The sequence below is a fragment of the Lutjanus erythropterus genome, chromosome 7, assembly GCF_056507025.1.
Source record: "Lutjanus erythropterus isolate fLutEry1 chromosome 7, fLutEry1.hap2, whole genome shotgun sequence".
In the NCBI taxonomy this organism is placed as follows: Eukaryota; Metazoa; Chordata; class Actinopteri; order Lutjaniformes; family Lutjanidae; genus Lutjanus; species Lutjanus erythropterus.
Genome location: NC_139323.1, coordinates 42,122,845 through 42,144,753, shown reverse-complemented (window position 1 = coordinate 42,144,753; position 21,909 = coordinate 42,122,845). Strand labels below are relative to the sequence as shown.

The 21,909-nt window shown below is 41.4% G+C and overlaps 2 protein-coding genes across 2 annotated transcripts; both read left to right on the top strand.

Moving 5' to 3' along the window:
* Nucleotides 1-2,096: 2,096 nt before the first annotated feature.
* On the top strand, nt 2,097-16,411 carry nwd1 (NACHT and WD repeat domain containing 1). Its single transcript, XM_084723837.1, has 19 exons — nt 2,097-2,304; nt 3,471-3,556; nt 3,636-3,752; nt 4,143-4,497; nt 4,572-5,883; nt 6,307-6,510; nt 6,602-6,755; nt 6,936-7,053; nt 7,400-7,564; nt 7,656-7,853; nt 9,254-9,376; nt 9,463-9,668; nt 10,282-10,545; nt 11,589-11,679; nt 12,276-12,424; nt 12,971-13,244; nt 13,595-14,148; nt 14,699-14,804; nt 16,068-16,411. The coding sequence occupies exons 1-19, from the start codon at nt 2,157-2,159 to the stop codon at nt 16,376-16,378; spliced, it is 4,935 nt and encodes a 1,644-aa protein (XP_084579963.1). The 5' UTR covers nt 2,097-2,156; the 3' UTR covers nt 16,379-16,411.
* A 349-nt stretch (nt 16,412-16,760) lies between these two features.
* pdzk1ip1 (PDZK1 interacting protein 1) lies at nt 16,761-20,490 on the top strand. The gene is made up of 6 exons (XM_084722340.1): nt 16,761-16,851; nt 17,336-17,421; nt 18,905-19,028; nt 19,226-19,309; nt 19,708-19,767; nt 20,203-20,490. Exons 2-6 carry the CDS (start codon nt 17,355-17,357, stop codon nt 20,273-20,275), a joined length of 408 nt encoding a protein of 135 aa, XP_084578466.1. The 5' UTR covers nt 16,761-16,851; nt 17,336-17,354; the 3' UTR covers nt 20,276-20,490.
* Nucleotides 20,491-21,909: the final 1,419 nt, after the last annotated feature.

The following is a 21,909-nucleotide window of genomic DNA, read 5'->3' as shown; positions in this document are numbered from 1 at the left end:
ACAGTTTAGCACTTAACACTTCTGAGTTTAAATGTATTGGACTGATTACAGTGAAGTTTGATTCAAATGTTTGGTTTGGTGCAGATTAGCTAACAGTTTGACTTAGTTAAGCTAACAGTTGAGTTTAGAAATTAAAACAGTTCAGTTCAGTCAAAGATGTGTTTTGTAAAAGTTTTTTTTAGTCTGCTTGAGGAGGTTCAACATTATTGGTTAGAGTCATTTGTTATTTTGCATCTTATAAAGGTTCATCTCTTCATATGGTGAGTTTGCAAGAAACATTTGATGCAAACAAACACAAAAATTAGTGGATTAAAAAAGTCATGAATTGAATTTGCCCTGTGTGATGTCTGAGGTGTGTGTGTGGGTGTGTGTGTGTGGTGTGTGTGTGTGTGTGTGTGTGTGTGTGTGTGTGTGTGTGTGTGTGTGTCACATGATGTCAGAGGACTGTAACTGTCTGCAGGTGCCGCAGATGTTCTCCAGCTCCACAGTAGCTTTGTTATCCTCATTATCGTCATCTTGGCCTTCGTCTTCAGTATAATTAGTGCTGAGCTGCAGCTGTGAGTGGCGCCCCCCCCCCCCCCCCCCCCCCAGGGGCCCCAGACTCCCACAGGCCTGCTGAGTAAACACTGTCGGGTGAGTTCAACACTGAGCAGGAACGTTGTGTGTGTTCTCCAGTCCAGAGGGTAAAGAACCTGAAACCCAAAAAGGAAAAGATGATTTTCTTTACAGTCGGCAACATTATGATCTGCTCCCTTCTTCAAGTGTTCATGCAGCAAAAACTGTCACACAAAAATTCACAAAAATTGGCAGGTTGGTTGCAAACTCCACCCACTACTCAGGCAACGAAAAATCCTCACTTACTGACCTCAAGGTGGCGCCGCAACAATCAAGTTTTCGTTTTTGTAATTATCTTGAAAACGGCTCAGCCTAGACTCAAAATTCTTTCACCATTTTAAATGTTCATCTGAATCTTTTCTCAATTAGTCTTCTGCTTTAAAAATATCCATTTTTATGATTTTTTTCTTAATTCTGTCAAAGTTATCAAAGGAATTTTGATTCATCTATCAATTTGGATTTTATGAGCCAATCAGTTTTTATCAAAATAGCTCATTTACAAAAATTTGCGTTAACTTATGGAGGCGATGAGATATCAATGTAAAAATTTAAACACGTGTTCAGCAGATTTTAATAAGCTGATATTTTAAACTGCATCATGTTTCACATCTAGTTGGTGCCAAAAATATGAAAGGTTTTCATCTCATAATTAGCTTTAGCTAGCATTAGCATTTTTTGTTTTGTTACATCTTGTTGTGTTGTTTTTGTTGTTATGTCTTTTTATTTATGTATTTATTTATTTTTGCATTAAAACTAAAGTAACAAGCGTGTTTTGAAAATGTAAGGAATAGAAAGTTTGGGAGTAAAAAATCAGAAAAATCAATACTTCAGTAAAGTACAAACACCTGAAAACTCTACTGAAGTACAGTAACACAGTATTTGTGTTTTAGTTACTTCCCATCTTTGCTAACTGAGCTAACTAGCTGATGGCACCACAGTTAGCAGCAGTTATCAGTTAACTAGAGAACTTAAGCAACATGTAAAACTGAACCAGCGTGTGACTTCAGTCCCTGTCATCAAACTGGCCTCCATCAGTCCTGAGGTGGAGCTTTAAGTCCAAAGTTATCAGTCTGGTTCAAGTCAATTAACTGTTCAGTGAAGCAGCTAAAACAGTTTTGTTTTGTTTTGTTGTTGTTTTTTTTTGGATGATTTCTAACATTTATTTTTTGACAGTTTGTCTCAGATAAGACTTTTACTTCAGCATCTTAATCAGTTTCATTCAGGAAATTCATGAATATGTGTTTGTCTGTATTAAAACATTGTGTATGTGTAAAAACGTACAGTAGAAATAAGAAGCGAGTGGTCTCTGTTGTTGATGTTCTCAGCTGTATCTCATGTCTGTGTTTATCACAGTCTCTGCTGCGTCCCCTCTTGTGGGACGAGAAGCTCACGGTTGTCGTGGAGGAAACTCTCTGAGGACGACAAACAGACTGAAGAGCAGCAGAGGGAGGAACACCAGACGACTGCAGCAGTCTGAAGAGGAGGAGGAGGAGGAGGAAGAAGAAGAAGAAGAAGAAGAGGAGGTCTGTGGTCTGAGGACGATGGCCGAGCGTACAGCAGCTGCAGCAGGAAGAGGAAGAGGAGGAGATGTGAACCTACGGGACGTCCTGAGAGGACGGACAGACGGAGCTGAGAGGATGAAGAGCAGCTCCAACATGATCAGAGTCTTCATCAGCTCCACATTCACAGGTCAGAGCAGATTAACTCCACACAACATAACGATCGACTCTGAGCTGGAACATTTTAGGGTCAATAATTAAAGATCAATAAGATGCTGAACTTGTGAAATGATGTGAAGAAATCATTTTTGCAGGTGTGTAGAAAATATTTGTGCAGGATTAGAAACCACATTTGAGCATGAAACTATCAGCAGTGAAGTTTTTTGGCCCTGTTGAAACACAAGGCTGAAATCTGCACTTGTATCATAAATGTATGTTTAATTTATTCAACAAAAATGAGAACAGTAATATTTTCAGGGCAGAAAGTGTCATATGAAAGAGACAGTCGTTCCAGGCTCAGACGCTTCTGTGCAGTTTTTACTTTTACACTCTGTTCAATATTGTTAAAATCATAAAACAAAGCAAAATGTTTCATATTTTAGATTCTTAAAAAGCAGAAACATTCTTTCACACTGTCTTCTGCACTTGCAGTCAAAGATTTGATAACGTCGTTATTTTTGTCGACTTACAGGTTTTTTGCTCTTTGATTTTATAGATTCATCAGATTCACCACCTTTTAAACACTGTGAACTTTGCACACTTTTTCTCTTCTCTGTTTCTTTAAATGAATAATACAGAAAAAACACTGAATGAGAAGTGTGTCCAAACATAACTGTTCTTCTCATTGTTACTCTGAACACCAGGCAACAACTCAGCTGGATACTCCGCTAAAAGTGTTCATGCAGAAAAAACTGTCACACAAAAATTCACAAAAATTGGCAGGTTGGTTGCAAACTCCACCCACTACTCAGGCAACGAAAAATCCTCACTTATTGACCTCAAGGTGGCGCCGTAACAATCAAGTTTACATTTTCACAATCATTATGAAAATGGCCAAAACTCAAAACGTTTTCATCTTGTTACGTTACAAAAACTAAACGGTGTTAAATGACATCCAAAAAGCTTAAAAGCCACCAGGGGGCGATACAGATGTTCTGGACTCAGTTTTAAGGAGTCATCCATCTTTATATGTGTCAATGGTTTGAACCCAAAAATTGAAAATAAAAATCTGGTAACAAAGCTGTGTCATGCAAAAACATGAATCAATAAAAATGTGCTTTTATTGATTGAATAAGATTTAACAACTAAAATGTTGAGAAAAACTTTCTGTATGACTGTGTGTGTCTCTGTGGTCAGATATGAGCTGTGAGAGGAAAGCTCTGCTGGAGAAAGCTTACCCAGAAGTCCTTGCTTTCTGTCGCAGTCTGGGGCTGGTGTTTGAGGTCAGTTTCTCTTAATGTAAAGACAAACTAATCCAGTTATTGATAGTCAGATAAGTGCAGTTTCATTGATCCTGTCCAGATGGTGGATCTGCGTTGGGGGATTCGAGGCGTCTCGTCTGGAGACCACGAGGCCGGCGAGCTCTTCCTGCAGGAGATCAGGACCTGTCGGAGGATTTCAGCCGGTCCACACTTCATCGTCAGTCTCTCGTCTTTCTTTGGTTATCGTTCAGATTTTTCCCCACATTGTTTAAATAATATCAAAGGTTTTCTGTGAAAATGTACGTGGTAATGTGTTTCACATACGTTCAGTAATATTTCCCTGACTGTTTGGCAGAAGATCAGAAAATTGAGTGACACCTTCAAATGCTTTGTTTTGTCTGAGCTGCAGTCACAACGCCTTTTTTGCTTTTGCGTGTCATTTCCTGTTTGTGTTTTGAACCAAAGCAAAGATATTTCCTGTGTTCTGGATGTTAACCTCTGAGATCTTTTCATTACAGATTACTGTTGGACTGAAAGTAAAATTGTAGACATGTAATAATGAGTTTAATTGTTCTTCGTCTTCTCTTTATGTTCCTGGGTTCTACAGGCTCTGCTGGGGAACAGGTACGGTCACCGCGCTCTTCCTCACCTCATTCCAGAGAAACAGTTTGAAGCTTTTTTGTCCAAACTGTCCAAAAATCCTGAAGGCGTCAAGAAGCTGAGTCAGTGGTTCTTAAAGGACAACAATGCTGTCCCGCCCACCTACGTCCTGCAGCCAATCGTAGCTCACTTCCCACACTACAGTAACCTCCGACCTGAGAGCGGCCCGCAGCGAGACAACGACGTCCTGTCCTGGCGCTTCACAGAGACCCAACTGTTGCAGCTCCTACGCTCAGCTGCTGCGGATGCCGAGGTGGCCGGGGACATCACAGCCGAGCAGAAACAAGAGTTCTTCACATCAGGTCAGAGACGTCTCACAGTCTGTCCTCTGTTGTTTCGAGTGTCTGTCTGAGTGTCCTCGTCTTCTCGTCCACAGTCACAGAGCGAGAGTTCCACCACGGTCTCTGGACGGACGACCGCCACGCGTCCCCTCTGCTCTTTGTCCGGGAGATTCCCCGGCAGAGGGTGAGGGATGGCCCCAAACGTCTCGCCAAGTACATGGACCTGACTGCTGACGGCCTGCTGGATGCCGAAGCTCAGGGTCTCCTCGCCGACCTCAAGTCCCGCCTCTACGCCACATCGCAGAACATCCTGAACCTGCACTGCGTGGAGCTCTGCAAAGGAAACATCGACCCCAAACGCAAGGAGCACGCTCAGTACCTGGACGCCGTCTGTGAGCAGGTTGTCTCACAGATGAAGGCGAGAATCGGAGCGGCGGTGGACACGACGGTGGACGGGAGGCGGAGAAACGTTTGGGGGAGCGTCGATGAAGAGAGGGAGGAAGCGTCAGACTGGGTGATCGAGGAGGTCAGACAGCACACCGCTCTGAGCGCTGAGCTGTGCAGAGGGCTCTACGGCCGTGAGGGAATTCTGGGTAAACTCTGCCTCGCCATGTGGGAGTCGATCACCGTCCCTCACGGCCCACTGGTCGTGCATGGGGCTGCTGGGATGGGGAAGACGGCGCTGTTGTGCAAACTGGCGCAGGAGATGCGCGGCGTCCTGGAGGGCGGGGCGGTGGTGGTGATCAGGCTGCTGTCGGCTCGCCATCCTCACAGACCTGACGTTGACCACGTCCTCCGCAGCGTCTGCCTCCAGATCTGTCTGGCCTGCGGTTTGGCTCCGCCCTCACCACTGACAGCGAACACTTACCTTGAGCTGCGGCGTTTTTTTGCGAATGTCCTTGCCGAGGCATCGCAGCGTGGGAACACGGTGCTCATCATCCTGGACGCTCTGGATCAGCTCTCAGACCGACACCACGCCCACAAACTGCGCTGGCTGCCCGCCAGCATCCCGCCCAATGTCCACCTGGTGGTTTCCATGGATACCAACAGCGAGGCATTTGCTAACATGCGGCTGAAGCTGGAGTCAGCGGCAAGTTTCTTTGAGGTTGAGCGTTTGTCTCGTGACGATGGGAAACAGATCATGGAGTCGTTCCTGCGAGCGTCTCGGCGGACGCTGACGCCGGAGCAGAGCGAAGCCGTCCTGCAGAGCTTCACACCGACCGGCTGTCCTCTGCACCTCAAACTGATCCTGTCTGCAGCCAGACGCTGGACGTCCTTCACCCCGCTCACCGACACACACCTGGGCGCCAACACACAGGAAATGATGTCACAGCTCCTCCTGATGCTGGAGAAGAAACATGGGAAGGAGCTGGTGGGCGGAGCCTTAGGATACATCACTCTGGCAAGGTGAGAGGATCGTCCTGCAGCTGACAGATTTACAAAAATCCCTTAAAATAAAGTGTTAATACTGTTTGCTAATGCTAACTAGCTATTAGCATAAAAACTCAGATAGCACTTTTCTCCACCAGATGTTTTTTTTTTTTTGAGATTTCAGCAGAAAAATTTATCCTTTTATTTATTTTAATTTAAAAAGAAATAGCAATAAACTGAAAATGACTTTGAGCTTCAGTGTTTCACCACATTAATTATTGTTTTTCTGCAATGGACAAAAAAATGAACATAAGTAAAACAAAGTTTTTACCAGATGCCTCATCAGGCTGAGGACATGAGGACATGAGGACATGAGGACATGAGGACATGTCCACAGAGTGAAAAACATCTCCTTCAGGTTCAAGCGTTAAAACAAGCTGCTGTCATGTGACTCCACAGAGAAGGTCTGCTGGAGGCTGAGCTGCGTGACGTCATGTCCCTGGACGATGATGTCATCAGTGAGGTGTACAGGTACTCCCTCCCTCCGACCCCCTCGTTGATCCGGCTGCCCCCCCTCCTCTGGGCTCAACTCAAACGGGATCTCGAGGATCAGCTGGAGGAGCGCTGGAGGGGCGGAGTCACCACCATCGGCTTCAACAACCGGTAACGAGAAAATGTCAAAGATCTGAGTCACGCAGGTCAAAGGTCAGGTCTCTGAGAGAGAGTCTGTATGTGTGCGTGTGTGTGCGTGCAGGTGTCTGTATGAGGTGGTTTCAGCTCGGTATCTGACATCAGAGCGGCGGGGGCGGAGCCTCAGGATCCTGGCAGAGTACTTCCTGGGTCGGTGGTCGGGGAAGCTGAAGCCGGCGGCTCTGCCCGGTCTGTCGCTGCTGCTTTCTGACAGAAAGGTAACAGTGACTCATCATGGTTTCCATCAGGAGTTTTACTGGGAACAGAGTATTTCTACTCTGTGTTGTTAGTACCTTTACTTTTGGTACTTTAAGTATATTTTGATAGTACTAATGTCTCTGTACTGTGTTTGACCTCTTTGTTGACCGTGTGTTCTGATTGGTTCCGTGGTGTCTCAGGTCCCGCCCCAGCCGCTGTGGTTTGCTCCAGGATTGGCTAACGTCAGGAAGCTCCAGGAGCTGCCCTATCACCTGCTGCACGCTGGTCTGTGGGACGAGCTGCGACAGGAAGTCATCGGTGAGACGTGGGGGGACGCTCAGTGTGATGTCAGTGTTACTGTGTTTTAATAAAAGAAACGTCTGAAATGTCTGAAAATCATAATGGACAGATGTTTGTTTATGAAATTACAAACATTTAACCATAATGTTCTGATTGATTACAGCGATGCACAAATCACCACCTTCAAAAATATCAGCATGAAGATAAATATTGAAGTGTTGAGCCGCGGCACAGGAAACACAGACAGAGAAATGAAAAATATCTAAATGTTTTTGGCCACTTTGGGTGTAATCTTTATATTTAAAGTCAGACGTTCTCTGTTCTGCAGCAGATTAATCTGACGTGTTCCTGTTGTGTTCTTCAGGCAGCGCTGAGTGGCTCTACTGTAAGAGCAGAGTCTGTGGAGTGTCCAGTGTGATCCAGGACCTGGACCAGTGCTCCCAGTACATGGACTGCACTGAGACCAGACTGGTGCGAGACACTCTGATCCTGATGAAACCCAGTCTGGACTTCCTGGATGGTCACATGGGTCAGTTGTTCTCAGGAAATGTCACAGATTTCTCTAAATAAATAAGAAGTTGATGTAAAAATGTGTATAAATGATTTTCCTGTTGTTGCAGATATGTCTCTGTTTTACACGGAGCTGTTGGCCAGACTCTGCTCCTTGGCCACGCCTTTCCCCTCTGTGATTGGCCAGCTGTGCAGCCAGTGTGAGGAGTGGTTACTGACGTGTCCGGAGCCCATCCTCGTTCCTAAGTGCAGTTTCCTGCAGCAGCCAGGGGGGGCGCTGCAACACTCACTGAGTGGACTGCAGGGAGGTCAGAAATATTATGATGTTAAAGTCAAACTGAATTATTTATTTTATATAAAAATTCAATATTCAAAGAGTGTGATTTCAAACGAGACACACTTTTATTATGTGTTATAATCTGCTTATAGCACTTTATAATTATAGTTATAAGAATATATAAATTCATAATGCTTTTTGACATTAAAGCATTTTATAAAGACTTATAAGTTAACATTAAAATACTTCATAATAGCTGATTACTCACTGACATTTTTAGCAAGGATCACGTATATTATCATGTGTATTTTAAGTCTTATATTTGCAGTACATTATAATAATTTTATAATGTATTATAATAACTGTTATAATGCATTGTAATGTGATTATAAGTTATTCTATGTGGTCACTAGGTGGTTTAAGTAAAGTAATGACATTTCTGAGGTATAAGTAGATATAATGTGTTGTAATAATATAATGAAATCTGTTTAATAACAACACAAAACTTTGTAAAATTAATTTATTTTTTTAACGTGTCATAACAGAAATTAAATGCTGTAATTTGACACTAAATTTTGATGATGAAGAACTTCATAATGGACATTTATTCTTGGTGTTTCCCCAAAATATTAAATATGAATATTCAGTTGAAATTATAGATAATAACTGAAACTGTTCTCCTTTACTGCAGCTGCAGTTGGTAACTTCTGTAAAGTTTCTTTTTTTTTGTCATTTTGGCTGAAATGAAAACAACCAATCAGAGTCAGAGTGATGTCAAATACCAACATTCTGTGATGGAGGTTGTTTCTGATTGGTTGTTTTTGTTCAGGTGTGGTGGATTCTTCACGTGGAGACAGACGAACCTGATTTTATCACCTGTTCATCCGTCTCATGTACTACTGACAGGATACAGTGATGCAGGAATCAGCATCTTACCTCAATCTAAAGCCCATGATATTCTGATTAAAAATAATAATAATAATAATAAAAAAAGATTGTCTCATAAAGTCCAAACTGATCAAAAAATCAAAACTCCTTTGATAACTTTAGATCAGCAGAGTCTGGCGATGATGCTGACTCATGTTCAGGACGGTTTTGCTCTGCGGTCTGGGAGGAGTTTGCAAAAAGAGGATTTTGATAAAACTAAGAAAAAGTCATAAAAGTTGACATTTTTAAAGCAGAAGACAAAGTGAGAAAAGATGAATTCAATGATTAAAACAGTGAAAGAATTTTGAGTCCAGGCTGAACTGTTTTCAAGATAATTGGGAAAACAACTTTATCGTTCCGGCGCCACCTTGAGGTCAATGAGTGTCATTTCTGTCCTATATTATAGATTATTATATTATATTAATCAGTGAGCTGTAAGTCAGAGGTGTGTGAGGTGTGACAGGTGCAGCAGCAGCAGGTTTTTACCTGTCGTTTTGTCTTCAGGTGTCCTCTGTGTGGACATCAGCGCGGAGGCGGAGCTTCTGGTTGCAGGTTCAGATGACGGCGTGGTGGCGGTCTGGAGCCTCGCTGACCATCAACTGATTCACTCACTGCTGGGACACACAGGTCAGTGTGTGTCAGTTAAAGAATATTACTAATATTAATAAGAATAATAAATATTTATCATTTCCTGTGTCCTCTGTGTCGTGTAGGTCCAGTCCTGCGTGTCAAAGTGACTGACAGCTCCGCCCACTGCCTCTCATTGGGTGCTGACTGCTCTCTGAGGAGGTGGAGTCTGATGAACGGCCAACAGCTTCTCTGCATTCAGGAGGCGGTGCCTGATGACTCCGCCCCCTCATCAGTACACCTCCACCTGTCTGAACAGAGCCAGCTGCTGTTTGTTTACACCAGTACACAGGTACTAATACTACGACTAATACTGCTGCTGCTGCTACTACTACTACTACTACGTCTTCTCCTGCAGGTCGTACAACTATTAGTCTGATGTTTTTCTGTGTAGCGGTTGAACTCGTCTGTTTAAGCTCAGGGACCAGAAATATTCTGAACAAGATTTCAGAGCGTTCGGGTAACGTGAAGTTAACGACCTGATATGACCTGGTGTCGACCACACTGAGCTCACTGGAAACATCCACGCAGCAGTCAAACACAGATTGTCAGAACAGTCAGACCAGAACCTCCACGGTGTAGGTGATACTGAATTTCCTCAAATAAAAGCCGGGTCTCAAATACAGGCCTGGGGTTAAAACAAGGGTGGATTAACTCCTGATGGTCGTCACATGTCGTCTAAACATGACGTTTATTTTCATCCTCCCTCCACTTTCATAAAGGGGTGATTATCTCAAGAAATCTCATCTTCCATGTGCTGCATGTCTGCAGCAGCCGCCGTCTCAGTGTTGCTCCGTCTCTTCCTCACAGTGAACCTTCATCTTCATCACAGCGTTAGAGGCCGTGACTTGAATAACGTGTAATCGAGCTGAGTTTTCACTTTGTGTCTGTCCTCGTCGTTCCAGGTGAAGGTGTGGAGGCCGGACGGCGCTCAGCTCCTCAGCAGCAGCAGTGCTGACAGAGGCTCGGTGGTTCTGGGAGTTCTGGGAGAATCTGTAGTTTCTCTGTGTGACTCTGGTTTGATCAGAATCTGTAGTCCTGTCGGTCGGACTCAGACTGTGGAGACTCAGCTGGAAAACTCTCAGAGGTCTTTGACTCTGATGAACTCTGTGACGTTACCGAAACACGGGAAAGTGCTCCTGGTTTCTAAAGAAGGATTCCTCTATCAGGTATATTTACATCCATCTGACATCCAGTAACTAAGTACATTTACTCAAGTACTTCAGTACAAACTAGAGGTACTCGTATTAGTGCTTTCTTTTGATGAAACTTTCTACATCTACTCTGCTACATCTCAAATATTACACTTTTTACTGCACGAAATTCATCAGACATCTTTAGTTACTACAAGTTTTTTTGCACTCAAAATACATGAAAATATACAAGTACACATTAAATGTATAATTGATTAGTCTATCAGTCTGATTGATTAGTTTTGAAAGTTAATTATCAATTATTTTGAGAATGGTCATTTTTCCTGTAAAATCATTTATTTCATTTTTCCCTTTGAATGATGTAAATAATGTTAATGAATCTGTAATGAACATTTTTTGAAAAAGTTTTTTTAAAACCAAACAAAAAAAGTGATTCAATTCAAATAATGAACCTTAATCTTACTACGTACAAATGAAGAACTCAAATTTAAATTAGTCCACCTGTGCAAAACTGTGTTTGAATAAAAACAACGAAAAGTAGAGAAGGCAAGAAATACAGAAATACATTCAAATGAAACATTAAAAGAACATTAAAATTACATTTGAGATCAGAAAAACAAAAGCTAAGAGCGGGCCAATAAAAAGTTAAAACATAACCGAAGTTCTATTTAAAAGACAAATATAAAATATAAAACTAATATAAAAACAATAACTGCAGGTTGTTTTAACAAGAAGTTGTGTATCTGCTTCACTGTAAATCTGCAGGAAACTGTTCTCAGGTCTGATTTAAATGAGCTGACAGTTTCAGGTGTTCAGGAAGTTTGTTCCACAGGTGAGGAGCAGAGAAACTAAAAGCTGCTTCATTATTTCTATCTCTTTATTTTATGTTAAGTTTTGTATCTATTTAAATTAAAACGCTGCGGTGGAATTTAAAATTGAATCATCAGAGTCAAATGTTGGTAGGTCAGGTCAACATTAAAAACTCAGCATGTTTATTTGTTATCTGTGTTAAACAGGATCAAAACTCCTGATGATGATATTTTCCTTCCTGTCTGCAGGTTTGCAGGACGGGGAAACACACAGCTGTCGAGTTTCCTCTGCTTCCTGCTTTGCTTTCAGTGACTGAAGATGAAAAAATCCTGATAGCAGGTACAGGTGGTTTTTAAATCATTTTATACTTTTTCAGTGATTCTTAATGTCTTTGTCATTTTCTGATCTATGATCATTTCTTTAAAACTGATGAAGGGAGTTTATTTTTGGCATTTTTTCTTAGGGTCAAAATAAAACCTGAGAATGAAACTCAGAAATCAATTATCTTACTGACCTGTGATTGGCCAAAGTCTCCCGTCACAGAACAGATTTTCTAAAGTCTGAAAACAGCCAAGAGGCGCAGACGTCTAGTTTTCTTTCAGACCACTTGTGTCGAATATGATGAAATGTTGTTATGGATTTTTTCCTCCAGTGACACAGAACCTGCAGCACAACTGGAAAAAATCATGGAAAGCCACACACATTATTCCAATACATTTTAGTTTAAAAAGTTCAAAAATGTAATTAATTTATTAATTTGTGCGTAAAGTGAAAAAAACAATGCAATATAAAATTACTTTGAGGCACAAAGCAGATACTTTTATTCATTTTTAACAGCTCAGTTTTCACCATTTTAGTATTTTTAGGCCAAAACAAGAAAGCAAGAACACTGAGATGAAATTCTTCCAGCTGATCTGTGTCTCTGTCCCCTGCAGGCAGTGATCGGACTCTGAGTCTCTTCAACATCGACACAGACTCTGTGCACAGATTCCTCGACCTCCAACACGACGACAGCATTTTGTCCGTGTGCGTCTCATCGGACTGCCGGCTGCTCGCCTCCGGAGCTGCCGACCAACTCATACGAGTAACTAAACATGAAGACAGTAGATGTAGACGGTAGAGGACGTGGTGAACTTCTGTTTCAATCAAAATCATATTTAACCTCGTCTGATTCTGCCTTTTGGTTTTGGATTTAAAAATATGAAAAGTGACTCAGAGAATCTAAGAGAACCCAGTTAGCTAAAAGTTAGCAATAACAGAAATCCACAATTCACAAGCTGGAGGGCTTTTATTGTGAAACATCTGGACAGGTTTCTACTGTAAAACAGCTGGAGATTTTTTTCTAGAGCATCTGGAGGACTTATACTTTTTTTTTTTTACTGTGATGCAGCCCTCCTTCACAATAAAAGTCTTCCAGCTGCTTCACAATAAAAGTCTTGCAGTTGCCTCCTTGCTTCTTTCTGGCTTCCAGCTGGACTTTTACTGTGAAGCAGCTGCAGGCAAACAGGATAAACAAACGTATTTGTTACAAAAATGAAATTACTGAAGTTAAATCCAGAGGTTTGACCGTCACACAGACTTCAGCTGTATTCATGTGTTCCTGTTCTTCTGGACGTTCTGTCTCTGTCAGATCTGGTCGGTGACCACCGGTTCTCTGTTGGACACTCTGTGTGGCTCAGACGCTCCCGTCACTTCTGTCCTTCTGTATAACGGTTTCGTGATTTCAGCCTCGTCGGCTGCCGCCGGCGTCCACATGTGGAGTCTGAAGTACGACACTCAGCACAAACCCAAGGCCCACATCCCCGCAGGCTGCACCCACGTCACCGTCACTAAAGACACAGACCGCGTTTTCTACGTCCGACAGCAGAGCCACACGGAGGTCATCAGCTGGAACAACAACACAGGTCAGACGAGCAGAAGTTACAGGAAACTTATTCAACAAAGTCTCGACTAGTTTGATTAGTTTTCTTCAATCTGCATAAAATAACATGACTACACTTTCAAAGAGCAGCTGGATCTTCCAGCTGTGCAGCTCTGAACCTCCTTCTTGTCCTCCTCCTCCTCCTCCTCCTCCTCCTCCTCTTCTTCTTCCTCTTCCTTTTCTTCCTTCTCTTCTTCCTCTTCCTTTTCTTCCTCCTCCTCTTCCTCTTCCTCTTCCTCTTCCTCTTCCTCTTCCTCTTCCTCCTCCTCCTCCTCCTCCTCCTCCTCCTCTTCCTCCTCCTCCTCCTCCTCCTCCTCCTCCTCCTCCCTGCAGGTTCTCTCTCCGAGCGTTTGGCGGTCTCTGCTGAGGTTTGCTGTCTGGAGTTGGCTCAACACAAACGCCTGTTGCTCTGCGGTCTGACCACCGGCACCGTCCTCATCTACCCGCTGTCCCTTCCTCAGGAGACGCTCTGCATCCCCCCTCCAGAGAGTCTGTCCCGGGTCCTGTGTCTGGCCGTCAGTCCTCGGGAGAAGCACATGGCCGTGGCCTACGAGGACTCCGTGTGTCTGTTCGAGATCACCACCAGAGACAGCTTCCCCTCGGTGGAGGGGCCTCTGCAGGGGTTCCCCCTGTCCCTGCTGCACGCCCCGCTGTCCTCCATGGCCCTGCTGTCCGACCGCAGGCTGCTGTACGGGACGAGCTGCGGCGAGGTGAAGCTCCACGACCTCGGCGGAGGCGACAGCTCCTCTCTGGAGCCTCATCGCAGCAGAGTGACCTGCGTGACGGCCAGTAACTGGGGGACGCACGCTCTGGTGGGCTCCGAGGACGCTGTCCAGAGACTGTGGGCCCTGAACCCGCTGGTCCTGGACCACACCATGGAGTACAAGGTCAGAGCGATAAATCAGACAACACAGTTTTTTTTTTGTTATAACTTTGAAAAATATGAAAGAAGTTAAAATATTCTCATGGTCTTGTTGCTGAGGACCCTCAACATCCCACGCAAGGACCCTTGATGGTCCACAAACCAGAGTTTGAAAAGAGATTTTACTAAATTACCACGAATGATGTAGATTTTATGTAACAGGTCATTTTCCAAATTAGATCACCAGTTTAAAAAATCACTTTCTCCTCTCCAGATGACAATAATACAAACAAGACACAAAGAAAACTTTAAAAAAAATTGTAACCTCGCTGCTACTTTTATTTTCTTAAAGAAGCAGAAATAAATTAAGTGAAATTGGAAAAAATATATATAAACAAAAAATGATTAATTTCTTATTGAATAAATTACATATCTACTGTTTGTATGTCGGCATGTTGTGGATGTTTCACATGAGGAGTTATAATTAAAGACATCACAGTTACAGACTGATTATAGATGTTAATTACAGGAGTTTATAATGAGAGCTTCTTCTTCTTCTGTTGTTGACGTTTCAGGGTTTTTTCTTCGAGGGCGTCCTCTCTGCTGCTTTCTCTGAGAGCGACCAGTTTGTCTTCACAGGATCTCAGGACAGAACCGTCAAAGTCTGGGACGTCGCTACAGGTACGTTCTGATGAGGTGTTTTTTTCTTTGCGTCATGAAGAAGATTTCCTACCGTTTCAGGTTTTATAGTTTCAAGTTCAAATCAGTTTAAGTGTACATTATATTTAGATTATTTTCACCACTTTTCTGTCAGACAGACCTTTCTGACAGAAAACCACTGTTGTATATGACAAGTATAATTCTCTTCAAACAAACCAAACTCCATTGACAAAATCAGTCATTTTAGCTCGTAGGACACAGGAGTTGTTGGTCTGCTGCTGCCTCCATCTGTTAGTGTGTTTGTGTTACTGTGAGACTTCAGTGTTAGTTCAGATTCACTAAAGTCTCACAGTAACACAAACACACTAACAGATGGAGGCGGCAGCAGACCAACAGCTCCTGTGTCCAACGAGCTAAAATGACTGATTTTGTCAATGGAGTTTGGTGTAATATAACGGCTTCAGTTCCCCGTTGTGCAGCAGCAGCTGACAGGTTTTGATGTATCCACTTGGGTGGGTCAACTGTTGTGTTTTTTTTGTTTGGTTTATTTATTTATTTATTTATTTATTTTTGGATTAGTTTGTGAAATTAATTGTGTAATTTCCATTATAGATGTCCAAACATAACAACGTCCCATTCAAAACAAATATCAGGAAAGTTTATAAAAACTTGGATTAACAACATTTTAATTTGGATGAACAGTAATTTATTAGATGTTAACTATTACGTACATAAGAACACAAGTTACATACTCAAAAGGCTGTTGTGGATTTGGGTTTACAGGGTTTTAAAGGAGTAATTGTACATGATGTGTCCGTGCAGCAGTTCAATATTATCAAATAGATAATAGTTGGAGATATAGACTGTATCTCTATATTAAAATAGGTTATCCACTGTCAATTATCTGTCGATTCCAGCCTGTTATCCTGAAGAAAAAAGCCCATTGCTCTGAAAATACACACTGCTGCCAAACTCCATTAACATTTTACTCAATTTAACATCTACATCTTCTACAAGTTTATTAAAGATTTAAAGATTCATAAACAAACATTAACTAATTCAGAGAACATTCAGCGTTACTTTGAAGTCTGACTGACCTGAAACAGACAAACTAAAGCTGTTATTCTGCAGAGTTGTTGTCAGGTGAAGCGAGTATTTAACATAAATATGTGACAGATTTCTCCTGTAAAACCACATATTTCCTTTATTAGCATGACAGATGTTAACTGCTGCTAACATCCTTGAACCTGATCCACCTGACATCGTTCTGTCTCCTCCCGTCAGGAAACCTTCTGTACGTTCAGTACGTCTACTCCCCGGTCGTCAAGATGGTGACCTTCAGGAACGGCTTCGTGGCGTTGTCTCAGCAGGGCTACGTCATCAGGGAGGTGTTCCGCTGCCCAGACCACATCAGTCCGGACTACAACCCTCTGAGGAATGTCCGGGCTCAGTACCGCGTCACGTCCAGGGAGAAGAGCCAGGACGAATCGCAGAGCTCCGCCTCTGACCTGCAGGACTTTAACCCCGCCCAGTTTAACCTGAACCTAATGAGCATGCTCAGAGCCAAACCCTCCTCCGCCTGCACCCTACTGTAGGAACCCGGGGCCCAAACCAGGGCCCCAGGACCTCCAGGGGATCGTAAAAATAAATAAAAAAAAAAACCCTTTATTTTCATTGTTAAGTAATTAATCTATTTAATTGTGAGCGGATTTAATGTTAATGACACAAATGACAGATTGTTAATATACAGTAAACTTAATCTATAATTTATAATATAAAAATAACTTAAACACCCATCTGTTTTTACCAAAATGTGGCTAAAAACTTTATTCTGCTTTCTATAAATAAAAAAATAAAACTGCTTACGTGGGTAAAGAACTAAGGGCGCTAGAAAAAACACATTCACACATTTTAGCCACATTTTGGTAAAAATCTGAGTTTTAAAGTAAATATATGATGATGAGATGGACAGAGGAGGTCTGACATGTTTGTCTGGACTCCATGTGAATATTCTAACTCAACTACAGCTGCTGTCAAACTTCAGACGCTCCTTCCCAGAATGCAGCAGGTGAGTGTTTCCTTCTTCACCTGTAAGATATGATATGACACAATATGATACAATACGTTAAGTTAAATTAGTAAGTAATAAGTGAAGTGAAGTGAAGTTAAATTAAGCTACAATAAGCTATGATAAGTTCAGTTACAATAAGTTAAGTTATGAAAAGTTGTGTTTCTTATCTCTAAAAGTTTCTGTTTTAATAATTTCCTGATCTGAGACGACGGTGAGAGAAAACAGAGACCTGACTGGGTCATAAAGTCGGCGAGCAGCTAAAAGCTTTTCCTGTGAATCAGAGGTTGTATTGTGACTTTGAGTTAAACATTAACACAAGTTGATCTGTACTGACCTGCTGCGCCTGACACACACACACACACACACACACACACACACACACACACACACTAACAACACCTGACACACACTCTCAGTTTTTACTCTGTGAAGCTTCAGGTTTTCTTTTTGTATTTTAACAGCGTGTTTGTCGTGTCTTCAGTCGGAGCGAAGGATCGGCGATGGAGAAACTTCCTGCGGTGATTTCCTGTTTGATTCTGACCGTCGCAGCAGTGACGGCTCAGACAGGTACAAACTGACTTTCTTCATTACTTATTTTCTTTATAACATTTCAGAAAATAGTTCAGTTCTAATTCTTTATGTACAAATACAGCAACCAACAGTCGAATATACAAAAATATTCAGCTATAAATTACAAAGAAAATCAGAAACTTTATGAAAATATTTTGGATTTCTGCTTGAAAAGTGTCCAAAACAAAGAATTAATCAACTAATTGTTTAATCTCAACAATATTTAGTTGATTTTAGTTGTTTAAAAGCTTTGAATAAAAAACACGAATGAATATTATCTGGTTTTCTCTGCGTTCTGTCTGTGGACATTAAGTCTCTGTGGGTCTCTCAGAGTTCGAAGACGTCAGTTTGGACTCTGAGAACTTTGAAATACATTTTGTTTTTATATTTCACATGTATTTTTCATATTTTCTTGGATTATTTGAAAAGTAATGGATGAAAAGGATAATAATCAACAAGGAAGCAGTTTTTAATTTCCTGTTAATATCATGATCGAGGTCATACAACAGACACACCTTGTAAAAAAAAACTCGCACTAAATCCTTCACTTACTAAAGTAAATTAGAGGAACTGGTCCTTTAAATGAGGTTTTCTACTTTGTGCTGTGCTTCTATTTCACTACGTTTCAGAGGAAAATGTAAAACTTTGAACACTGCGTCACAGTGAAGCAGTGGTCACTTCCTGTAAGTGTCTGATTGGGGTCAAAGTCTTTACAGGCTTCATTAAACCACAGATAACACTGATGGAAACATGAACTCAACGTGTTCGATCTGTTTTCTGCAGCCACAGATTCTTACATTTGTTCATTTGATTAGTTAACAAATCAAACAGATTTTAAGACACATTTTAGTCTCTTAACAATCAGGGATTATTAAGGTTGAGAGATTCTGGTTTATGTTAAGGTTCTGAAATATTTTATGCTGCAAATATATATAAGGTAAAGGTAACAAAAGCCCTTAAAATTCACAAATGAACGTTAGAGGAAGCCCATTAACATGTAGCCTGCATCAGTAAGTTCAATAATATAAGAGGTTAGTTAATGCTGTATCTTAGCAGCTAAATGAGTTTAATTTAGATTAGCGAATAGTTTATTTATCAGTTTTAAAAAAGCACAGTTTAGATTAGATCATTGTATTTTAGCAGCTAAATGAGTTTAGCTCAGGTTAGTTAACAGTTTATGTTAACAGCCAAAAGAGTTAAGTTTAGCTCGGTTCAGGTTAGCTAACGGTTTATTTAGGTGTAGTTTATTATTATTAGCTCAAACAGTGAAGATCAGGATAGTTTACACTTCAGTTTAGCTGCTAACACAGTTTGGTTTAAGTTAGCTAACAGTTTATTTAGCAGCTAAAACAAACTTTCTTCTGTTTTTATGGAAAACAGCAGTTTTTGTCCTCTTTGGTCCTCTGACCTCTGACCTTTGACCTCTGACCTTTGACCTCTGACCTCTGACCTTCGACCTCTCCGCGTGTTTGTGTTGTAGCTCAGACCAGCAATGAGCGTCCGCTGCCTCAGTGGCTCACCGGCATCATCGCCGTCTCCGCCTTCCTCTTCCTCGCCTTCGTCAGCTTCCTGGTGAAAAAGGCCTGGTGTGACGAGTCCAGCAGGTCTGTAAACTACAAAGATATTATAAATACTTTTGTGTATCTTTTACTGTTATTACGTAATGAGATGTTAATAATGTCATCCATGTAACGTTTCTCTCATATTTTCAATTTTACTGCAGTAAACAATTTGAATCAGTACTTCTACACAAGTATCTGTACTTCTACTGAACAGATGTGTGTACTTTGCGTCTCTGCAGGAAGACGACTGGAGACTCAGAGTCAGTGAGAGAAAATGAGTTCGTCAACGGAAACACCTACGACACAAGACTGGACACGGGCAGGTAGGACCAACACGTCCTCAAAACAAAACAAGAAGAAAACAACAACAACAAACAAAACAAGAAGACAACGGTGTAACAAAATGAAAAAAAGACGTAACAAGACCAAAAACATGTAACAAGATGAAAACAAAGTCACGAGACAAAAATGACATAACAAGATGAAAACAATGTAATGAGATGAAAACATTTAACGAGACGTAACAACAAAACGAAAACAACTTGATGAGACAAGATGAAAAAGATGTGATGAGATTTACGCCGAGAAACAGGACGAAAAAGACGTAATAACTTTGAGTACATTTTTAATTTTTACTCGAGCAAAGTAGTCAAAGTACTTCTACTTGAGTAGTGTATATGTGTACTTTTACCGCCTCTGAATACAGTCTGTCTGTCTGCAGGAAGAGGACAGCAGAGTCGGAGACAGAAAACACCTACGAGACGACACTGGACATGCTCAGGTAGGACCAACATGTCCTCCAAACAAAACTAATTTACATTCTTTGTTCACTGTGGACACAAGAAATGATCTTTTTCACAACACAGAAAAATCAGTCCAGCAATGTTATTGTTATTATTGTTGTTGTTGTTGTTGTGGTTGTGGTTGTGGTTGTGGTTGTGGTTGTGGTTGTTGTTGTTGTTGTTGTTGTTGTTGTTGTTGTTGTTGTGGTCGTTGTTGTTGTTGTGGTCGTTGTTGTTGTTGTTGTTGTTGTGGTCGTTGTTGTTGTTGTGGTTGTTGTTGTTGTTGTTGTTGTTGTTGTTGTGGTCGTTGTTGTTGTTGTGGTTGTTGTTGTTGTTGTGGTTGTTGTTGTTGTTGTTGTTGTTGTTGTGAGTAGTTGTATTGTTCTAACAAGAATTTTAAAGGTTAAATAACAAAGTGTGTGTTTGTTCATCAGGAGCAAAGAAGACAGGAACGCCTATGACAACCAGGTCAATGACATCACTGATGACAAAGTTACCTCCGTGTGACCGTCCTGCTCTCATCCTATTGGCCGTCTGAATGTCCTCATCACCAACTCTGGACGGAGAGACGCAAAAAACAAAGAAATTTATTTTTTATTGTTAAAAAAAAAGAACAGTTACACGTGAAGTCATTTTAAACTTGTTTTGTCGTACCTGTTGTCCCCGGCGGGTGGAGCTTACGATGAGGAACTTGAGTTGAATTTACTCAGAAATATCTTCTGTCTTCTGTGTGAGATTTTATGGATTATTGATCATTTTTACTGTCATGTCCTGATGCAGATTCAGATCAGTAGAGTGGAGGAGAAGCCGCCGTCTGTCCTGTGATCTTTGTGCTGATTAATAAGTCATCGTTTCTAACAAACTGCTGCGTCGGCTCTCATTACTCATCAATCAAAGACGACCTGCGATTAATAATTAAACGTGACAACGGTAAAGTTGGTTCACGTGTCTGAAGTTTCTTCAGGAGGAAAACAACAGATTATAGTTCAGGTGGATCCTCTGACTCTTTACAGTTTAATAAAACACAGATCAATCAGCAGAGAAGATGATCAATAATCAGGACAGACAAACACCAGTTTTCACATGTTTGGGCCTATTTTTCAATTGACAAGATTTGGACAGGATCAATTTTGATTAATTGTTTTTTAAGGTCATTTAGAAAGACAGTTTGTCCAGCAGAGAGCGCTGAGGAGAAAAAGATAATTAAACAGTTATCATGAGAAAACAAACGTTATTATTTATCATGTTTATCAGAGATCAGGGGTGTCGGTGTCGCTAAAAGAGATGAAGATCAGATCAGTCCTCGTCGTTTAACGAGAACGATGGACACCCATATTTTAGTTCTCCAGAATTATCCCGCAAGTTTGAGGCATCAGATCATTTTCTCCGAATAAATTATCTCATTATGTCAAAGAACTCTGTCACTGTTATCGTGAAAAAAAAGAGCTTTGTTATCTCAAGATTACAGCATTTTTCAAAAAATTCTGCATTTAGGTCTGATTTAATGCTGTAAAAACCTGCAGGAAGCTCAAGCAGAAGAATCTGAAGTAAAGGACAAGAAACAGAAGTAAGAGCGAGTGGAGGAATGTGCAGATCTGACCGAGGCATGTCTGAGCTCTTTAAAGGAATTTTAGCACTGCAGCTCTGAACTGGAACAACGAGAGGAAAACGTGTCCATCATCATAAAACGTCTGCTGGACGTTTTCACGATACTGACTGACTTCTGACCAGGACCCGACGATCAGAGGACATTCGTCTGAACTGCAGACCGCAAACAGGAGCTGCTGACAGACAATTCGATCACGTTTAATGCAAATCACATGAGATGTAAACAGATTTAGGCTGAAAACAGAAGAAGCTGTGTCTGACATTACAACAGCACACGTGATGATCATTTATTGTGCTCTGACTAAAAGATCCAACATTTTCTCTGTTTTCTCTATAAATATGACAGAAACTGGAGAGGAAATGATGAAGACGTGATGTAAAATAAAGTGCAAACCCAGCTGGTTCTGAGTCGTGTGTGTGTGTGTGTGTGTGTGCGCGTGTGTGTGTGTGTGTGTGTGTGTGAAGGCAAACCAAAGCTGCAGGTTCTGATTCTGACTGTTCACACAATGATTCACACAAAACATTCTGTATAA